The sequence below is a fragment of the Telopea speciosissima genome, chromosome 7 (genome assembly GCF_018873765.1).
Source record: "Telopea speciosissima isolate NSW1024214 ecotype Mountain lineage chromosome 7, Tspe_v1, whole genome shotgun sequence".
Lineage (NCBI taxonomy): Eukaryota > Viridiplantae > Streptophyta > Magnoliopsida > Proteales > Proteaceae > Telopea > Telopea speciosissima.
Window position 1 is genome coordinate 891,465 of NC_057922.1, and position 20,968 is coordinate 912,432.

The 20,968-nt window shown below is 38.8% G+C and overlaps 2 protein-coding genes across 4 annotated transcripts; one reads left to right on the top strand and one right to left on the bottom strand.

The window, feature by feature from the left end:
- Positions 1–967: 967 nt before the first annotated feature.
- On the bottom strand, positions 968–3,252 carry LOC122669812 (probable pectinesterase/pectinesterase inhibitor 51). 2 transcript variants are annotated; one of them, XM_043866669.1, is made up of 3 exons: positions 3,114–3,252; positions 2,195–3,044; positions 968–1,663 (listed from the first exon to the last, which is right to left on the bottom strand). In XM_043866669.1, exons 1-3 carry the CDS (start codon positions 3,168–3,170, stop codon positions 978–980), a joined length of 1,593 nt encoding a protein of 530 aa, XP_043722604.1. In that variant the 5' UTR covers positions 3,171–3,252; the 3' UTR covers positions 968–977. The 2 variants fall into 2 exon arrangements, with proteins under 2 accessions (XP_043722604.1, XP_043722603.1); XM_043866668.1 differs by having other exon boundaries at positions 2,195–3,240.
- Positions 3,253–7,532: 4,280 nt separating this feature from the next.
- LOC122669813 (basic endochitinase-like) lies at positions 7,533–9,493 on the top strand. Of its 2 annotated transcripts, XM_043866671.1 has the most exons (4): positions 7,534–7,645; positions 7,727–7,940; positions 8,062–8,215; positions 9,083–9,493. In XM_043866671.1, the coding sequence occupies exons 1-4, from the start codon at positions 7,535–7,537 to the stop codon at positions 9,468–9,470; spliced, it is 867 nt and encodes a 288-aa protein (XP_043722606.1). In that variant the 5' UTR covers position 7,534; the 3' UTR covers positions 9,471–9,493. The 2 variants fall into 2 exon arrangements, with proteins under 2 accessions (XP_043722605.1, XP_043722606.1); XM_043866670.1 differs by having other exon boundaries at positions 7,533–7,940.
- Positions 9,494–20,968: the final 11,475 nt, after the last annotated feature.

Sequence of the window (20,968 nt, forward strand, 5' to 3'; positions counted from 1 at the left end):
ATAGAGTAAGCCAATGAAAACTATACACCTCAATAATTGACGATGTGACATTGCGTGTTTGCTTGATTCTTTCCTTCCTATTGGGCCGACAGTTTTGCACCTCTATTAATGTGGACTTGTGGAGTGTGTGGACAGACTTTTTTTTTTTGGTAACGAGTGGAATTGCATCACATGGCTCGTGATGTGGTGAATTGCAGGGGATAAAGATCCCTCGTGATGTTTTATTTCTACCAAAAAAGATTTATTCATTTGGAGACACAGGCATTATCTCTTCATCTCTTGTGGAGGTATCCTTTATTTGGAATCATCAATCTCATTTTGTGGAGTTCTTTTCTGCAACAATGGGAGTAAATTTCATCTACTGGAAGAGTATTCCGATCAAACGGTTTATGTCTCCATAAATTGCAAAATTTCGCCTTTCATTAATTAAGAGGATATTGGGATAAAAGTTTAACAAAACTCAAAATATTGTCATCCTGAGTTAGAGAGATATGGATTCCTACAATGCACTTTGAGACTTTCAAAAGAAGCGGCACAAGGTTCCATGGCCAAACTGCATTGATCGGTGAAGGAATATAGTAAAGAATCCCCTTGTTATTACATCAAATTTCCTGAACATTGTCAATTTGTACCCCCAGCTTAACCGCATGGTCCTTGTCCTTTTTCATGAGCCAAAAATTGATACCTCACCAACTACCCTTGCTGAACTATCAAATTTTTAATCCCATTCCCTGAAAAAGAAAAACCGTATCGAAATTTAATCAAGATTTCTAGCTTCCTCTTTCCATCTCTTGAACACTTAATTATTATAGACTACAAATGGAATGGAACCAAGGGGCCAATATTAAGGCTATCTCTGATATACATTATTGGAATACATTCTTGGTCAAGAATGCATTATGAAGAATGATTCTTTTATAATTTTTTGGCTATAGAATGTGTTCTAGACGAAGAATTTATGCGGGGGAGTCCAATGCTCATGAAGACGTAGTGATCCACTCATCCCCTTGAATGAAACTCTGAAGAGAGTAGGCATTGATATGTTTCTTAGGTATCTTACTACTCCACGGCACTCTCCCTGTTATATTAGCCCCGACACCGGAATTCTTGAACTCGCCATAATACAGTGTCGACAGCGCAAAGTCGCCACTCCATGGCATCCACCCTGGTGGGCTGATGAGCGCCTCTAAATAACAATTTATGAAAACTATTCTTGAATATTCCTTCCATGGCCTCCCCAAGAAGTTCTGGTGAACCTTGGGCTTGCCATAGTACAAGCCCATGTACTCATCCGTTCCATTGACCACACAATTCTGGAAAACGAACCCCGTGGACTGCGCCGGGTCGGTCCGTCCATGGGCGGTGACTACATTGGTCTCACCAGCCTCCGGTTTGACCTGGCGTGGCCGGACCAGGATGAGCGAGTCCTGAAACACTGTGGCCGAGTTGCCAAAGATGAAGTCTACGTTGCCTTCGATGCGGCACCGCTTGTAATACTGGCGTAGGGAGTGGACGTAGAGTGTGTCTTGGTTCCCCAGGAACTCACAGTTCTCGATAATCGATAAGTCACTATCCGATCGGAATGCCACAGCTTGGTGTGCATCCGGTCCAGCCGTGTTCTGTATCGTCAGATCCCGGGCCATAAAACCGTCTCCTAGAACCCCTGTAACATCCATATATCATAATTAAGTTACTGTCTAGAAATAGAAATACTTATATAGTAATATTATTATTATGATTTATGCAGCATCCATTTCTATTCCCAGAATTAAGGGTATCAATTGCAAACCAAAACCATTTATCGAAATTGAATTGAATTGTTTGAATCAAAATTGATAATCCATTTACTAATTGATTCAACTTTAGTTTAACAGGTAAAACCGTTTTGATATTTGAATCGATTAAAATTGATTAGAACCGATATGCTATTGAACCTATTATATGTATTAATCCGATTAAAAAACAGATAGTCTTGCATTTTTTATAAGTTCCTAATGTTTATAATGGATTTAAACCATGTGCGCACTGGGTAGATCGGTCATTTCACCCTTGCCTGTGCAAGGCTGCACGCCAGCTACACAGGCAGATGGCAGCAGAAATCCAAATTGCAAAAACAGATTCACTCCCAATTAGGTCCAAAATTGATTTGTCAGATGTTAACGGTAGAGAATCTACAGTTCGGATAGTTACTTACCGACGGTGGCGGTGTTGTAAGTGTTGATGCCAAGCAGGCCCACATTTAAGGATCCTGTAATGACGGTTTTGCCCATACCATCACCCAAAAAGACGACGTTCTTCTTCTGCAACGGGATCCGTACGGTCTCCTCGTACACACCAGCCTTGATGCTGATGACGAACCTGCGAGCTACCTGGTTATCCGGTGCAGCGTCTACCGCCGCCTGCACGGTCTTGTAACAGCCGTTTCCCTCCTCCTTACATACCGTCACGTCGGCCTTTAAACCCGACGGAAAACGTAACTTGAACCCGGTACCCGACCGTCCTATCCCACTCTCCTCCCAGAATCCGGATCTCTCCGTCATGGGAGGTCTCCAAGAGTCGAGCTCGTCCTGGAAGAGGTCGTAGGAGACCATCATGCTGAGGGCATTGCTGGTCAACCCAATCAACGACTCCATGAATGCTATCGTTTGGTTGACTCTTTGACTATCGTTGACGTTCTTGAGGCCCGACCAGCAATCAGTCTGGTAGCTAAGGGCCGCGCTCATCCACGCCCGGGCGTCCTTGATCCGACCACGTGGAAAGACGTCGGCTGCCGATGATTGCCGAAATTCCGAGTCGTTTAGGACCTGCAAGCAGATCGTGGCGGTCCTAGAGCGGTTCAGGTTGTCTGAAGAGGTATCGAGGATGGTTTTCAGCATGGACTGGGCGGTCTTAAGGTTCTGTGCCGAGATCGACATGGATGCTTGGACGATCTCGATAGCCTTCGAGTTCTGGGTCAATTTTGACGATTGAGTTAATGATGTCTCGCATGAGTTGGGAAAGCGGGTGGCTTTGCAGGCTTGTTGGATGATCTGAGGAGGAGCGGAAGCAAATGTTGTATTGGGTTTCTGGGTTGGGTGGAGATGATGATGGTGGTGGTGGTGGTGGTGGTGTAATTTAGCAGAGGAAAGACAGAAGAAGAGGAAGAAGGTGAGAGAAAAGAGGCAAGCCATGGCGAAGAATGGGAAATGGAGAATTTTGACAAGAATGGATCACTGGAATTTATATATGTGGTTGAGGAAGGGCTGTGATGTGAGGGTGGGAATCACCGATCACGGGTGCGCAGTTGTGAGGTTGGGTGTACTCTATTTCGAGGGTGTGGTCACCATGCAACGGATTTAACCAAAAGTGTCTTATATTACATTTTTAGAGCCCGAAAAATAAAACAATACCATACATGTCTTTAACGTGGAAAACAATTCCTAATCAATCACACAAAAAAGGAAATTAAGCATTAATGCATGAAGAGAAATGTTTTGGGACGCAAGGTCCCACAGTGTCTTTATATTCTTTAGGTAAGGGGTCCAGGACCTTGGATTTAGGTGTCGGTAATCGGTATCGTATTCGCTCTGATACAATTTAATAGGTGATAACTGATATCGATATGGTCAGAAATAGAAATTTTTTTGTCAACAAATTGTTTTGGTATTTTGGAATGGATCTGATGTGGCTGATTCAGGATTCTCTCTCTCTCTCCACCACACCCCCAAATAAAAAAAAAATCTCCTTCACATCCTCTTTCCTTATGTTACCTCAATATCAGGACCCACCCCCCACAAATAAAATCTCATTCACATCCCCTCTCCTTATGTTGCCTCATTCACATCCTCTTTCTTTAGGGTCTAGGGCCTAGGGTTTAGAATTTAGGGTGTATAGGGTTTAGGGTTTCGGGTTTAGGATATGGTATATAGGGTTTTGGGTTTCGGGTTTAGGATTTAGGATTTAAAGTTTCGGATATAAAGTATAAGGTATAGGGTTTAGGATTTAGGGTGAATTTTACTACAAAGACGTGCATCGACCAACCTCAAGTACAAGGGCTGCCATGGGACTATAATCAACATTTATGATGACCCTGGCTTTGTCTGGTTGAAGCAGATTTTGTTTTCCAAGTTCAGCCTGCCAATATAGATTGTTAGGAAATATTAGCCGGAAATTCCCCAAGTAGATTTCATTTTAGGAGTTAACCATGACCCTTATCCAAGTAAATATAATTATGAGGATAGTAGAATATATAATCATTCTCGATTAGGAAATACATTCAAACTGGCAATGGCATCAGTGGTACCCATTCTAATTTTTGCCGAACCATTTGCCAGTGAGTAGTAAACAAAAGAATTTGTAGAGGGAATTCAAAGAAAACAAATAATTATTTGGTCAGTCAAATAATGAAAGCTAAACCTAATGTGTGAAATGGTAAAACGTGAAAATCATTTGCAACAACCATGCATGGACATGAAGACTACACCTGAGGAATGACTCCAGTTTCAACAGATATAGGTCGGTAAGTTAATTTTTTTCGACCATTAGTACGAAGGTCTTGAGCAATACCACCCTGTATGAAATGTTTCTCTCCAACAGATAGTCCCACCATTTCTACACAAAAAAAGAAAAAACAAAAAAAGAAACTATGAAATCACAATTACTAAAATCATAAATTAGAAGCAAGGAATACCCATAAACAAAAACAAAAATAAATAAAGAAGAGAAGGAAAGTAGCTAGGATAATAATTGTCCTAGTATTAAATTCAACGCAAAAATCAAATAAGTAAGCCCAAGCAAGATAGCCATACAAAGAAGAAACCAGAAGCGGTGACAATAGTGCTTCCCGTAGCACTTTCAGACATCAGAGAAGGTGGAATTGAAATGATTAGACATTCAAAATTGTAAAGGTATTTATGTAATATTTTTTCATATATTTTAATATAATTTCTCTTGTATTAATACTTTGACTGAAGGGCAATCTAATAATTAGTCCATCTGACCTAAATTCTAGTTTTCTATAAATATTAACTGGACGCAACAGTCTGGGTATTTCAAACTTGATACTCAACGTGTAAAGCCTTAAGTAATCTTGTGCTTAAACCCTAAACCCTAACAAAAATTACATTAAAAAATCAAAAATCAAAAACCTATTACTAAGTATTAGGATCCCACTGTATCTGTTATACATAAACACAACATCTCTAGCGATATTCCAAATATTAGAGCATCCGACCCAATCCATGAGGCTCTCGCTATTGGAGGGTCTGGGAGGGGCAAATGTACGCAGCCTTACCCTAGCTTTGCGGAGAGACTATTTCCATGTGGTAAGACCTAGTTACTTACAGCGTCTATTTGCTAATGATCTAACATTGTCACTACGAACTTTGCTAATGATCTTACACTTTCAACTATGGTATGAACTGAATCCTTGGTGCTAATCACAGAAGAAAAAATCAAGAAATTCTTCGAACACTGTGATTTTCAGGTATGGTGTCCCACGGGTAGTGGTCACAGACAACGGAATGCGGTTTATTGGGAAGAAATTCCAAAGGTATGGTGTCCCACGAGGAGAGGCAATCGGAGGGTTTTTTTGCCCGTTTCCCCTTCTCAGCAAAAGGTCTCGAATAGGAGAAAGTAAGAGAGAGAGATAGGGTTTCCGTGGTGGAGAGAGATAAGGAGTGCGAGGGTTTCAGCTGTTCAGGGGTGTGGAAGAGGGTAGTCTGGAGGTGAAGAGGTGAGCGGGGAAGGATCAGGGAAGGAGAAGGATCATAGATGGAGAAGGGGGTTATGCCTACCTGAGCCGCGCAAGTCTTCCGGAACCCAAAACGACCACCACCACCAAAACCCTCAGTTGCTCAACTATTTGCGCGGGAGAAGTAGCTGCGAGCTGTGCTACTGTCGTGGCACCAAGGAGGGAATGATTTGGGGGGATACCGTGCGAGAGAGTGAAGGGGGGTGGGGGAGGAATTTGATCGAGGCATTCTCTCTGTTTTTTTTTGTGCCTTTTTTTCCGATGAAGGTCTAATCACACATCAATCTCAAAAGGTTGATCGCAACAAAAAGATTTTTAGGACCATGGAATGACGGATATGCAAAACACATCATACTCACATCCGATGCATACAACGTGATATTTTTTTGATAAGAGTGTAATCATACAAACTACATACCAATCAAAAAATGTAAATCGCAATTAAAAGACTTTTAAGGACCATGGATTGCATTCTCTCTATTTGATATTATCTAATCAAGTGTAGTGAATTCCGTGTTAAAATTCTCTTTCGTTCACGAAGCAGTACCATGAATCTAGTGCACTGATATGTAATCCAAAAAACATCATTTTTTTAGTGTATCAAAACCCGTGATGTACCATCACAGTGATAAAAAGCTCTCAAGTTAAAGGATCAACAAGTGTGGGTACAAATTTCTTACTTATACTACAGGTAGTAGTAACACATGTGTGATTTATATCAGATTTTTTTCTATACACATACACGATATGTAATTAAATTTATGTTCTAAAATCAACATTTCTAGTGACATATAATGTAACGATCATATAGATAGAATGTTTATTCCCATCCCTAGTTGAGAACGATTTTAGATGAAAACCTATGAAACAAACTTATAAACTCGTTAAATAATATCATACATAAAAGAAAATAAATTATTTATTCAATCAAATTCAGGTTTGATGGGCACATACTTCCAAGTTCCAACAAAAGATTGTGTTGAACCGATTATGTAACCCCTACATGAACCAACCCCATAGCTAATAAAAATATGCCCAGAGGCACTGATTTGGATACGATTTTCAATTTTATTCGGGCTAAACGGATTTTTTACACACAAAAACATTGATTGTGCTTAAGTGTTGGAACCATATGTGGTAACCGTTACCGTTCTTTTTACCATTAAATTTAAGCCCCTCTTACAAGTTAATTCACCGAATTAGATCTCAATTCCTTGAAGCATGAGATGGCGACAGGTAGAGCACCAAGTTACGTATCCAAACAAAATCTGACAAAGACCCATATGAGGCGGCTTGTAGTTTAGGAGAGCTTTATGGTCATGGAGGAGGAGGAGGAGGAGCGGTGATAAGACTAAAAGTCGTCTAATATGATTACACGTGGAAATCTTTTAAATGAAAACTTTACACATGTTCTAATCTTCTTCTTCTTCTTCTCATACATATCCGAATATTCCTTGTTGCTGCACGATCTCCATCCACATGCCTTAAGGCTACCACCCAGTCAAAGGTAAAGCCGCCTGACTCTGTTGGCCAAAAAGATAAAATCTCTCTTATCTTATCACTTTAGTTAGCCAACCGTAGTTGATATTTTGGATCATTCATTGATCTTGACCAATAGATAAGCTAATAAAGTAACTCCAAAGAAGCATTGAAGTAGTAAATACAAACCTAATAAATAAAAGTAAAGCTGCCAAATCATCTTGAAAACTTTCTTTTACACTATATATACCCCTTGCCATTTCTCCTTCTCTCTCGACTCATCCCATTCACATTCACATTCACTGTGATAGAAAAAAAAAAAAGATGGGAAAAGCTTTTATCTTTCTTCTCTTCTCTTTCTCTTCCTTGCTAGTAGCTTTAGCAGAGCAATGTGGGAAACAAGCCGGTGGCGCCCTATGTCCCGGTGGTGTTTGTTGTAGCCAGTATGGCTGGTGTGGTAGCTCCGCTGAATACTGTGGAAATGGGTGTCAAAGCCAATGTTCCGGTAGCAGCAGCGGTGGTGATCTTGGTTCTCTTGTTAGCCAATCCCTTTTTAATCAAATGCTTAAACATCGAAATGAGGGAGCCTGTCCTGCTAATGGGTTCTACACCTACAATGCTTTCATTGCTGCGGCAAACTCCTTCAGCGGCTTCGCAACCACTGGCGATGTTAACACCCGTAAGAGGGAGATTGCTGCTTTTTTGGCTCAAACTTCCCATGAAACTACAGGTTTGTTCAATTCTAAGTACTACACTAGCTAGCTTGTTGATTCATGTATCCTTTTATGGTTGGTTAATTAAGCATCGATCGATCATTCTTAATTTGTTTTCCATTATTAATTAATATGTAGGGGGATGGGCAAGTGCACCGGATGGCCCATATGCTTGGGGATATTGTTATCTCAAAGAGCAAGGCAACCCTGGTGATTATTGTGTAGCCAGTGCTCAGTGGCCTTGTGCTGCCGGTAAAAAATATTATGGCCGTGGACCCATCCAGATTTCTTAGTAAGTATATATTATATATCATTTCATCATTTTCTTCTTTTTCGTGGGTAAAAAGTAGTTCTATTTAGATAATTAAATGACATGAGTTATGGAAGGTTTAGATACAAAGTATCAAAGATCAAGGAATTACAGAAAGAAATATGACTAAACAGGGGACTTCGCTCTCCTCCAGTCGTGGCGGGAACTAGAGGATTCATCCCAGCAACAGCAAAAACAGGGGAGGTTTTATCATTTCCATGGGGGCTGCCTGAAAAATTATCCAAACATCCATGTTTTTGTTGGGCTGAATCCTTCAATTCCCATCACGACTGGAGGAGAGCCGAATACTGATCATAGTGTCTCACATGCTACCTTTCAAATTAGGGGATTGATGACTACAATAGATCCTTAAAACCAAAGTCAACAAAATATATATATATGAAAAAATCATTAATGGAGTAATAATGGCAGACAAAATCATATGGGTGTCCATTTTAATATCAGAAATCCTCCATCCTTTCCTTTTGTTGTGTAATTTATTCCTATGAAACGAAGCCTTTCAAAAATTTAGTTGACTTAATATACTTTCTTTTGAAAATCGTAATATTATAATTAATCCTGTTTAATTTTTATTTAATTATTTTTTTGTGTTTTTTTTTTTGGGGTTCTCAAGCTATAGTAACTATTTCATCATTCTTTAATATGTTGTTTAGTCTCGACTCTTGAGTATCTATATTAATATTTAGAGTTAGCTCAAATCCAGCTTTCAATTTATATGACCTAATTAATTTAATAACCCTTATTAGCTAGTTAATATTTTTTTTAATTAATACAAGCAATAATATATAGTATTAATGAGAGATGGGTATGTCGACTTTGAATTTTCAGCAACTACAATTACGGTCAAGCAGGAAAAGCCATAGGGGTGGACCTCATCAACAATCCTGACCTTGTTGCAACTGACCCAACCATTTCATTCAAGACAGCATTGTGGTTCTGGATGACACCCCAATCTCCAAAACCTTCATGCCATGATGTTATCACCGGCCGATGGACACCAAGCGCTGCCGACAAGAACGCAGGCCGTCTCGCCGGATTTGGAACTGTTACCAATATCATCAATGGAGGACTTGAATGTGGAAGAGGTTATGATGCCAGGGTGGCTGATCGTATTGGATTTTATAAGAGGTACTGTGACATTTTGGGAGTTGGTTATGGTGACAACCTTGACTGCTATAACCAAAGGTCTTTTGGTGTTGCTCATTCTGCATCTTAAGATATATATCCTTCCATCACCTCAATAGGATCAAGGCACTAATCCTTCGATCTGTAAGCTACTGTCCTGTCCCTTTCGTTGGACGAACAAATAAATAATATAATAAATTTCTATGCGTTTTGAATGTTATCTTACAAAGAAGTCAAGGGGTCCTGTTTCTTTAAAGTTGCTAGAAAAAAAATCCTGTCAATCCGGGCAGCTGGATTGCATGTGCACCGCCAGATACCTCAGCGCAATAACCACCTTACCCCTCCCACCTACCTGGCTTGACAGGAGCTGAGTTTAGCTAATCTCTTTTACTAGGATACGTAGTATTTATCTATAAAAAAAAACAACTCATGCCCAATGCATGAGGCTTATGCCACTACAGGGTTTGAGGAGAGATTATAATATATGCAGTCTTACCTCTAGCTTTGCGAAGAAGCTGTTTCCAAATGAACCCTCGACCTCTAGCTCATAATGGAGCGACAGTTTGATCTTTTGACGTTTGAATGGCATCATCTCATGTGTGGAGGTGCATAAGCTAAAGTGGCAAGTTCTTGTTGCAAATATGCATTAATAAATTTGAGAAATAAGACTTACCTTTACGATTCCGACACTTAATATATAGTAACTACGAACAATAGGATAAATGAATACATGGATACATGCACTTGTCAACTGTGATCACTTCAAATGAGTTTTTACGAATTGATCTCTAAGATTAAACAACCCTTTTAGGCCCTCCCGTATGTATTGCATTTTTAATTACTAGGCCACGTCAAGACTCACCCTACAAGCTCGGATCACATTCTTGTACCAGATGTGATCTCGTACACCCCAAAACAGCTAATTGGAATCCACAGTATCCACTTCTCCTGGGGCTAAGAAGTGAATTCCATTTTGTTGGCTTGGGGTGTATGAGATCCATTCTAGTACGAGAATGTGATCCGATCTCCTGCTAGTCCCAAGCCTTATTCGAGTTTAGGTGAGGCTCCTCCCATTGCTATTGGTGCAAGAACTATCATAGGACTGTTTTAACCATTTTATCTTATCCCTTGATCGAAATTTAAATCCTCACTAATTGTTTTTTTTTTTTGGTGTAAAATAATTAATGCATTAAGAGAATTTTTTTTTTTTTTTTGAAAAAAAGGGAGGAAAATATTTATATAAAATAAATTACAGATACATGAAGGTTAGAGTCTGATAAATTTCTACCCATTGACATCATCTCTAACTAAAGCGAAGAGTGTCTCTAGGAGGCAATCAGGGCTCAAGTGAATCCCCACCAATTGGTTTTTTTTTTTTTTTTTTTTTTTTTTGGTGTAAAATAATTAATGCATGAAGAGAAATGTTTTGGGACGCAAGGTCCAGGACCTTGGATTTAGGTGTCGGGATTGTATTCGTTGATACAATTTAATGGGTGATAATTGATATCGATATGGCAATGATATGGTCAGAAATGGATTTATTTTCTCAATAAATCGTTTTTGTATTGTTTTTGTTAGGAATGTAAATTTGTATTATTATTAATTTTTTTTGGGTAAAGATGTAAATTTGTATTAGGAAACCCAAAATATATTTATATATTTACTTATGAGACGTATTACATTACTTATTTTATTTTCTCAATTATACTTCTTGAACTTATTTGAAATTAAAGAATTTTCACTTCATATTTTTGTTTTATTTTTCCTACTCCATTCAATTCCGTGTCACATTGATTCCATTGCTAGTTTGAGTGTCATAGATGTATGTCTTTTCTTTATTAGGTAAACTATAGATGTATATATTTTAGTATCATAGATGTACATGTTAAAAAAATAAGGAAAAAAGAACATTATTTGGTCGCAGTCACAACCTTATGTCCATACACATGGTTAGTAAAATAATCACATTACCCCCATGTTGGATGCCTAGGTACGCGCTCCCATTGACCCCCACGCTGGTACAAGAGCCACACGACTAAGCAATGATTCTCTCTCCCCAAATAAATAATTAAACAATTAATCCAAGATAATAAAACTATGATCCAAACCCAATTAGTTAAAAATGTTAAACAGAATAACTTGTTAAGAGTCAATTTACGCATATGATTGATAAATCATCTTTCGAATTTAAAGGAAAAAAAAATCAAAATGACAAGGACTACTAATAAAGGAACACTTCGCTATCATGCATTATCATTCTTAAAAGATTAGACCCACACAAGAGTGAGGTGCCGAACCATCATTAGCAACACATGTATCCTTGATTTTTACAAATATTTTTACACTATTTGTCTTAAATATTTATAGTAATAGATTGAAAGTGTTTTATTTCTCTCATCAATCATTATAGAATAGGGGAATTATTAATGTAACAAGGGTCTGTTATTTATCCAAACATAACAAGACTATAACTACCCTCTTAAACTACAGTTAGAGATACAATTGAAAATACATTTATGAGGGTAATTGAGGGAAATTGCATTCACTACTGAAAAATCACAGAAATCTTAATACTTTAATTAACTTTTTTAAAAAGGGTTAAAACGTAATTGACCATAACCCATCTTCCCCAAAATCATCTATATCGGCCCTCTCTCCCTTCCTCTTATTTCCGACGAAGCTAAAGTTTCTTCTCCCTCAGTCTCTCGACTCCCTCTCCTCCCATTCTCTCGTTCCCTCATCCCTCATTTCCTCGATCACTCCGCACTGTGCGAAGGTCAGATCTGTCAGACTCTGCAACGGAGGCAGCGGCGCAACACTGTGCTTTCATGACATTGAGAACAAATCCTACTTCTAGGACTGTTTTTTCACGGACCATCTGAAATTCACGACTAGATCGATATCAACAACTTGGTCCAGGATCTACTGCAATTTAAATTAAACAAAAAAAAAAGAATCATGAGTTACTGACTAAACATTCCTCCAATCTTGCTTCATGGAAAACAAACACAACCTATCAAGCATAGTTTGTCAAAATCGTTCATCAATGAACAGTCTGTCAGCTTGGATGCGAGTTTGGGGCACGCCATTCAAGATTAACCAAATTTAACCCCTGTACTAGCCTTCTTGTAGACTCTTTGACAGAAGTCCAATGATTAAATCTTCATACAATCTTCCCTTCATTCACCGTATTCGCTATCTGCTAGTCACGACCATTATTAATAGAGAAGAAAACAGAAAGTAACCCTGCTGAAGTAAATAACTTTCTTACCCAATCTATTTTTAAGTGTTAATGTTGTAACCCCCATTAGAACAATCAAGCACTATTACTATCTCCCTCGAGTTCTCGCCGGATTGCACGTTGCAACGGTGGTCGAAATCGTCGAACGGGGAATTAGGGTTCTTGCCTCGATCCTTAGGCGGTCTCCTTACGCCTTTAAACCGTGGTAAATTAGAAATGGAAAGAGGGAAAAACCCTAAAGAAGCGAGCTCAGTTCCGTCGCCGGCCAAAAACAAGAAATGGTTAAAGCAAGAAATATGATGAAATGACAAAAATGCCATTTTAAATGTCAATTCATGGGATTCTGATAAAAAAAAATCGTCAAGTTTACCCCAACCTAATTGACCCTTCAATACCTCATTACTCATTGCATATTGGTCAATTCACCATTTTGTTATTTTTCCAAACGTAACCCACCCTTGTTACATGAATAACAACCCTATAGAATAACCAACTTTTTAATAACAATTATTTTAGGTTGGGTTCTGGTTTGTGAAAAGATTTCATACACGAATATGTATGAAAATAATTTCAAACAACAATAACAACTCAGTTTTATCCTAACTAATTGGGTTCCGCCACATGGATCCTTTCAAAACAAAACAAAGTCTAAAAAAAAAGTGATAAATGAAAAATGAAAGTACGAAGAAATAGGATAGCTCACTAAATCAGGAAAATCTTAGTTGCCTGGTGTCGACAACGAGATCATTGCCCTTCAATAGGCTCTATCTGAGGTCATACTTGGCACAAGACCTAGACTATGCATGTCATTCTTCATAACTTCACCTATGGTCATTTTAGGCCTGCCCCTAGCTCTTTTAGCTCCTTTGATCGGAATCAGATCGCTCCTCTTTACTGGAGCATCCTCAGGCCTCTGATGCACATGGTCAAAACCACCTCAGACGACATTCTCGTCGCTTGTCGCTGATCGAGGCAACTCCCACAACAGCTCTAATATGTCCGTTCCTCACTTTATCCTTCATAGTTTTGCCGCACATCCATCTTAACATCATCATCTCTGTCACACATAGCTTCGCTATATGGCTCTTCTCAGCTCCCCACACATTCTGCCCCATACATCATAGCTGGTCGGACAACAATCCTCTAGAACTTTCCTTTAAGCTTTAACGGAATGTGTCAGTCACACAGAATTCCAGTCGCATCTCTCCACTTCATCCATCCTACTTTAATTATTTGTGAAATATTATCATCTATGTCACTTGTCTTGTGTATGATAGACCCCAGATATCTGAAACAGTTACTTGGCGGTATCTGTCCCTCCTTAATTTTCACCATGTCATCATCTATCATAGTGTGACTAAAGTTACACATTGTAATTTAAAAAAAAAAAAAAAACATTTAAGTTTTCAGTAACCATTTTCTTTACCAATAATCCCTTGGTTCATGGCTTGTGATATCGATAACAAGGTATAAAGCACAGGTCTCAGGTTTGAGGGCCAAAGTTTTTCAAGGTGTGGAATGATTCGGTGTATTTGCTGTGCAAATTCCCTACTCCAACATAATGATTTGACGATGCAAGTAACGATTGCTGCCAACGGAGTCGGTTGTTCGATTGTTCTCCTCTTGTTGGGGATCCTCTCTCTCCTTTTCGCCCCCTCCAATCCCTAGGTTCCATGTAGTTCTATTCCCTGACTAGCTCTATAATTCTAAACTCCCCTATGTACCTTTGTAGTCTAAAAATAAATCTATGTAATCTATAATATGTACTTCCATATCTTTTGCCAAAAAAATTAAAACATCAATTATGTTTCTCAATCTTGGGCTCCTACTAATATGAATTTTTTTTTCAAAAAAAAATTAGAAAATGTATTAGAGGCATGGTTTTAGTGCACAGTATCGGTCACCTTCAAAACTATTATGATATCATACGAATCGATCCATATTAGACAAGTTTGCCCCTGATTTTCTTAAAAATAGGATTTTTTTTTTTACTATTGTATCCTTGGTTCATACCATTTCACCAATACAGTATCAGCACATAATGGGGATCAGTGGCAAGCAATGCTGATTGGGATTGTCTGATATGAACAACCAGATAACGATACCTCAGACCATGATTAGAGGGAAAGAAGGAGAGAGGGCTAAGCCTAGTACTACACTATACACACTAGGGTAGAGAGAACCTAAAAAGAAGCAGAAGATACAAAGGAGGCTAATAACTGGTCTCAATTCTAGTCGATCTGGATCAAACTGCTTTTGTTATGGGTGTCGATTTGGCTCGACGAACCCAAGCCCACCCTAATCTGCCTTGAATTTGGAGAGGGCCTCGATCTGGTTTTTCAGCCCGTAGAATAGGATTGGGTTTAAATTTCTCCAAGACCTGGCAGGGCCGGGCCTGGGTTGAGGCCTCAGGTTGGGCCCTGTATTAATTACACTACATATAACTACAATTATAAGATTGCTACCCGCTCTGATCTACAACTCTGAACTCCGAAATGCCTCAACACAATAGGTGTTGTGGTTTCTTTTATTGTCAAGCAACGCACACACTAACAATGGATAATAGTTCGTACACTTGACTTACCAAGACCAGGCCCCCTTATGGTATTTATTCCACTCCCCATTTCCTCCATTACGAAATATGGGACAGTTATAAATTTCCACCACAACGTTCAACAGTTACAAATCTTAATACCCAACGTTCGTCGGTTACATTCTCAACACCAACAGGTAGCTTATGGATAAGTGCTGATGTGGCAATATTGGGCCACACCAGCCTACAAAGAGGGGTTTTCTGCATCGTAGGGATTGAGGCATATTCCTTACTTCGATTTATCGAGACGAAGGAAGATTTTTCTTTAAAGGGGGTCACTCCTTTTTCTTCTTCTCCATTACTTCTTCCTTTTCCGATTAGGGCTTGTAGCCACCTTCTCCTTGTTTTCTTTTCTCTCATCTGCAACCCATCTTCTTGAACCCTAGCCATCGACCTCCTCTCCCTTTTTTCTTCTTCACTTTGAGTCGAGGCGGTATCTGAATGGCAATTAAACCCTAGCCTGGTTTTGCTCCGTTTTCTTTCCATCTCTACTTACCAAACTTTAGTTCATCTGTGAAAGGAATTTGATTTCACTCAAAAAGTTTCGATTCGATCTTATCAAGGTTTTTCCCCATCCCTCAGGTATGTATATTCTTCAGATCTTCATTTCGTTAAATAAATTTTCAAATCTCCATTTTCCATTTTTGATTCTGAAATAGTTGAATATTTTTAAGTCTTGTTTCCATTTTTGTTTGGCTTCATCTGTATCCATATCTTGTGAACGATTGATTTGCATATGCATTGGTACGATGGATCTCTGTAATGATTGGCCATGCTCCAATTTGAGGGAGTTCTGATGAAATGGAGAGACCCTATCTCTAAGCCAGGAACTTGTTCATAAATTAATGCTTTTTCGGTAGCGGAGTCAAGGGTCAAGCCAATTAGAGAGGTAGGAGGAAAGGAAGAAGCTCCCATAGTTGATGTTCACTATTTTCTCTCGGTTTGAAAGAGTTTTAGTGCTATGCAGCGAGCCAGGGAAAATGCAGTCGAAGTTGTCCAGAGAGGTATAAGTGAAGTGTTGAGAATGGAAATGCCCACAGAGGTAGTAGCAAGAGAGGCCTGGCCAGGAGGCGTGAGTCTGAAGGGGCTGGGTTTGGCCAGACTTTAAGACCCTTAGGGTTGGGTTGGGGTTTAACACGACTGGTACGTTGACACCCCTAGATTCTGTAGAAAACTAGGGTTTAGGGATATTTTAGTTAGGGGTGTAAATGAATAGCCGAAATTCGTTTCCGTATCTGTGTCCGTATCCGTTTAACACTATTCGAATCCGTTCGAAAGCTAAACGCATGCGGATATAGATATGCTATAGCTATCCGAAAAACTATATTTACATGTAAACGGATAAAATATCCGATCCGTATCCATTTAGCATTATCCGAATCCGTCCGATAGCTAATCAGATGCGGATGCGGATATAGCACTATCCGAGCCGAATCCGATCCGTTTACAACCCTAATTTTAGTTGAATCGACTGATTTTGGCTGATTCGATCTGTTCCGGATCCGATTCCCATTTTTCAATCCTGGTTGTACCGTTCTGGTTCTCGGTGTGGACTAGGCCCTACGCGAGGTTTGATCCGAAGTCCACACCTGCTCAACCCAGTCCGAGTTGCTGCCTACGCCTGTACGGCTGTACGCCATAGTCGGGACTCAGTGAGGACATCAGGTCCTGAGTCATACGAATTTGAACCATCCTAACCGTTACTTTTCTTGTGGAACACGGTCCTGACTTATTAACACCGTCGATTCTGAGACCCCCACCAAGATGGAAAATGTAGATAGATACCAGATATTTTTCTCTCTGATTGCATAATAAGATGTCTGTCTCCGTTGGATGGTGCGCCAGGGTTGGAATTCCCTCTCTCGTCTCTCTCTTCTCTCTCTTCTCTCTCTCTCCTCTCTCTCTCTAGCTTTCTCAGCAGCAATGGCGGAACTTCTAAGTTTAAGTCCACTCAACTCTCCACAACTTCATATCGAAACACTTGTAGTTAATTTCCTTCTTGTTCGACGACGGATTTTCTTTTATTACTGGTTAGTTATTCTTTTCCATTTCCCCTCATTCATTTTTTTTTTTGCTTTCCATTATTTGATGAAGTCCTTTTAGGGGTTTTTATTGCGATGGTTTTATTGTTTTCCAGCTAAGAGTTTCCTATTGGGTTAGTAAGGTTTGTTTTATAGAATTTCCTTGATTCTCGCGTCCATTTGTTTGGATTTCTGATGTTTCGATGGCTCATGGGCGTGATTGATGCTCAACTTGAGGATAAGCCCCAAATTCCCCCCCCCCCTCTTCTGTTACAATGCTCAAAATACAGGGAAGTTTTGTGCTTGATTGGAAACCAGGGGGGATTCATGCTCTTTGACAGTGGAAAAGTTGGATATTCTTTGGGTGGTTTATGATAACTTTTACTAGGTCCTGGATTTTTTTCCCCCCCTTTTAGTTGCTTTCATTTCCGCTTTATCAGAACGTTGCTTTACACCAGTTAAAGTGTAAACAAGTTGGCGGAATTAAAATTTAAGAGAAATGAAATGTTAATATGCACTGCAGATGGCCGATTTTTTTTAAAGTTGCAACCCAAGTCAATGCCACGAGAATTTTACACTGAGGTCAACCTCTCAGTGTATAATGCTTATGCCCATGAAAACTTCCCTGACAAAAGCCACATTTTTTTGAATCATCTTATGGGATTTCTGGATGTTTAGCTTAAATGTAAATTTGTTGCAATTTTGGTTTGGTGACTACTGTGAATTTTTCTAATGTTTCTGTCATTGTGTCTGAGAATTTCATTCCAAGGTTTTTTTTTTTCCCGAAGTTTAGTATCATGGTGCAGTAGATCCAGTTTCCATGACTGAAGATATAAACCCTTCAACATGGTATACCTTTTCCAGGCGTGAACCTTTTGCCTCTTCTTTTTCCTGTATTTGTTTGTGTTTGTGTATAGCCCTGACTACTAGTGGTAGTTTTCTCTTCCCTTTTACTTCTTTAATTTTATCATAGTTATCAAAGCATTGAGTAGGTCTCACCTAGGCAACCAACTGGGCTTTTGGGGTAGTCACTGACTGACTGGTTCATGTGTTGGGCAGTACTGTCTAGTTAGTCGTTTGGGGGCGACTGTTGACTTACTAGTCGGACCAGTTGACTGGTAGTGTACTTTCAGTAAATCTCATGCATATTATTAATTCTTTTGGCATCACTTATTGTATTTTATACTTTTAAGTATAAATCCTGAACTTTAGCCTTTTGAGGCTTTTGGTTAACAGCAAATGTGACTCTAAATAGTGTTAATTAGTGAAACAGGATTCATGTAGCCCACACATTTAGTTGGGATGAGGCTTAGCTAAGTGTTTTTTTTTTTGGTGTTGTTGTTGTAGAAAGGCTTAGCAAAGTTCAGTGATGCAATTGCATATGTATTGCTGGACTGACATGACCGAAACCCAGACTGAGAAGAACCAGGTCCAAACACGGGTTTTGGTCCAATAGGGGTAATTAATTATTGGTGTTACTTTTGTTATTTCATTTTATTCCTATTGTTAGCTATCGTAGGAGTAGGAAGTTGTGTTAATTTCAAGTCTGTTTGCAGATTAAGATTGGGAATAGTTTGAGTCTATTTATATACATGTAATCTATCGAGCGGAGATATATTGGATATAATGATTTTTTTTCCCCGTATGATGCTACTGGTGCCAAAGGCTGAATCAATTGGCTTTTCCTCTTTCTCTTTCAGACTCTTCCCGTCCAGGTCTGATCTTCTTTTTCAGTTTTTGTTTTTGATAGTATCTCCTGCTTATATTTATTCTCATCAGTTATTTTCTGCTATTCCTTGCGTTTCCTATCATTCTGGTATTATTCACTCCACCCAGAACATTTTAATAGTTTTATTATTATTATTTTTTAAACTATAGTTGATTATCTGGACCGTTATTGGTTGCATTCAAGGGGGAGATTAGGTATCACACCCTGGAATTTCACCTCAATTGGGTTTGATACGGATGAGATCTATTGCCTGAAATCAAGAGTATTCTATTGCTGATTTTTTTTTCAGTTGAGAGGTTGAAGAAGTTGATTCTTTTTATTCTCAACTAATTGTTTTTTCAGTTGAGAGGTTGAAGATGATTCTTCTTATTCTCATCTAAGGAGGGTTTCTTTTCAAATTACATAAAAGTCCTTACTTTTTGAATGTGCTTTTATTTTATCCCTAAACTTCACTATAAGAGCAGCTTGAGTTTGGGATTACTGATCTCATCTTCTCTGCTGGTACTGGTTCACTCCACTCAGAACAGTGTCATAATTTTTAAAATATTTTATAATTGATTATCTGGTCTGTTATTGGTTGCATTCAAGTGTGTTGGGGATTAGGAATCACACCCTGAATTTTACCTCAATTGGGTGTGATATGGATGAGATCACATGAAACCAAGAGTGTTCTACTTTTGCTTTGTTTCAGTCATGAGGTTGAAGAAGCTCATTCTTATTCTCAACTAGGGGCAGTTTTTCCCCCCATTACATGAAAGCCCTATTGTGCTTCTATTCAAGGCATAGTTATCAAGGCAGCAGCGTTGCTGCCTTGTTGGTGTTGCCTTGATTTTAGACCCTCTCCAATGCCATGGTCGCCTTGCTGCCTTGATAACTATGATTCAAGGATCAAGAACTCGGTGCTGACACTGGTTTTGACCAGCCAAAAATTGAGATTTCCCAGCTTTCAACCATATCTTGGTCGAAACCTGGTACTTTCTCCAAGTCAATTAATTCGAAACCTTGGTTTCGAGGCCCAGAAGGTTTTTTTTTTTTAAATTTTTTTTTATTAAATAGGTGGGGCCCCAAGGAGTGTTGAACTCGTGACCTCTTAATTAAGTTGTTTTATTTTTGTCCTGATTCTTGTTGTGCTGCTTATTTTTTACATTTTGAAGCCAATCCATGCATGAGTTTCACATAGAGAATACTCAAAATAATAGTTGTGGTTTTGACCCAAGTTTGATTGTGTATATTTTTCTTGGACATGGTATTGAATAAGGTTTGACCGGAACATAACTCCTTTAATATAAATCAGATTTAAGCAAGATAATAATATCAAGATTGCTTAAATTTGTTTTATATTGAAGGAGTTATGTTCTGGTCAAACTTAATTTTGTGTGTGTGAATGCTGTTTAAAATCACTTTGAATGGAATAAGTTCTTAGACTTCAAAACAAATGAATATTTTACCGCTCTTTTGGTTTTTAGCAATGTTTTATCATATATTGATTTATGGAATTTTAAAATTTGAGGAAAACCGCAACATTTAAAAGTTGAAAATTGCACCTCTCGTCGAAAATCCAGTTTTTGTTCTTGAACTGGGGGGGGGATTACTTTTTGTCCTTTTAGAATTTGATTCTTAACTATTTTTATTGGATTCAAATAGGGGGTATTTGCTTCTTTATGAATAATATCTAAGTAAATGGAATAAAAAATATAAAAACATTTACTTAAATGATATTTGGCATAAATAAATGTCTGTCCTGGTTTCAAGCCAAGTTTCCTCAAGTTTCGATCGGGATAAGTGAATTTATATAGGTGTTCAGGTCGAAACTTGCGAAATTACCGAAATATGGTTGAAACAGTGTCGAAACCATATGAAACCAGGTTGAAAATAGAGTCAGCCCACATCTAGTCTCGGTAGGCTGTGAAACCGAGACAACTCGGTCGAAACCTGCAGTTTGGACCGAGTTCTTCTATGCTTCTTTATCCCTAGACTTTACTGGAATTCTAGTTTAGTCCTTTCT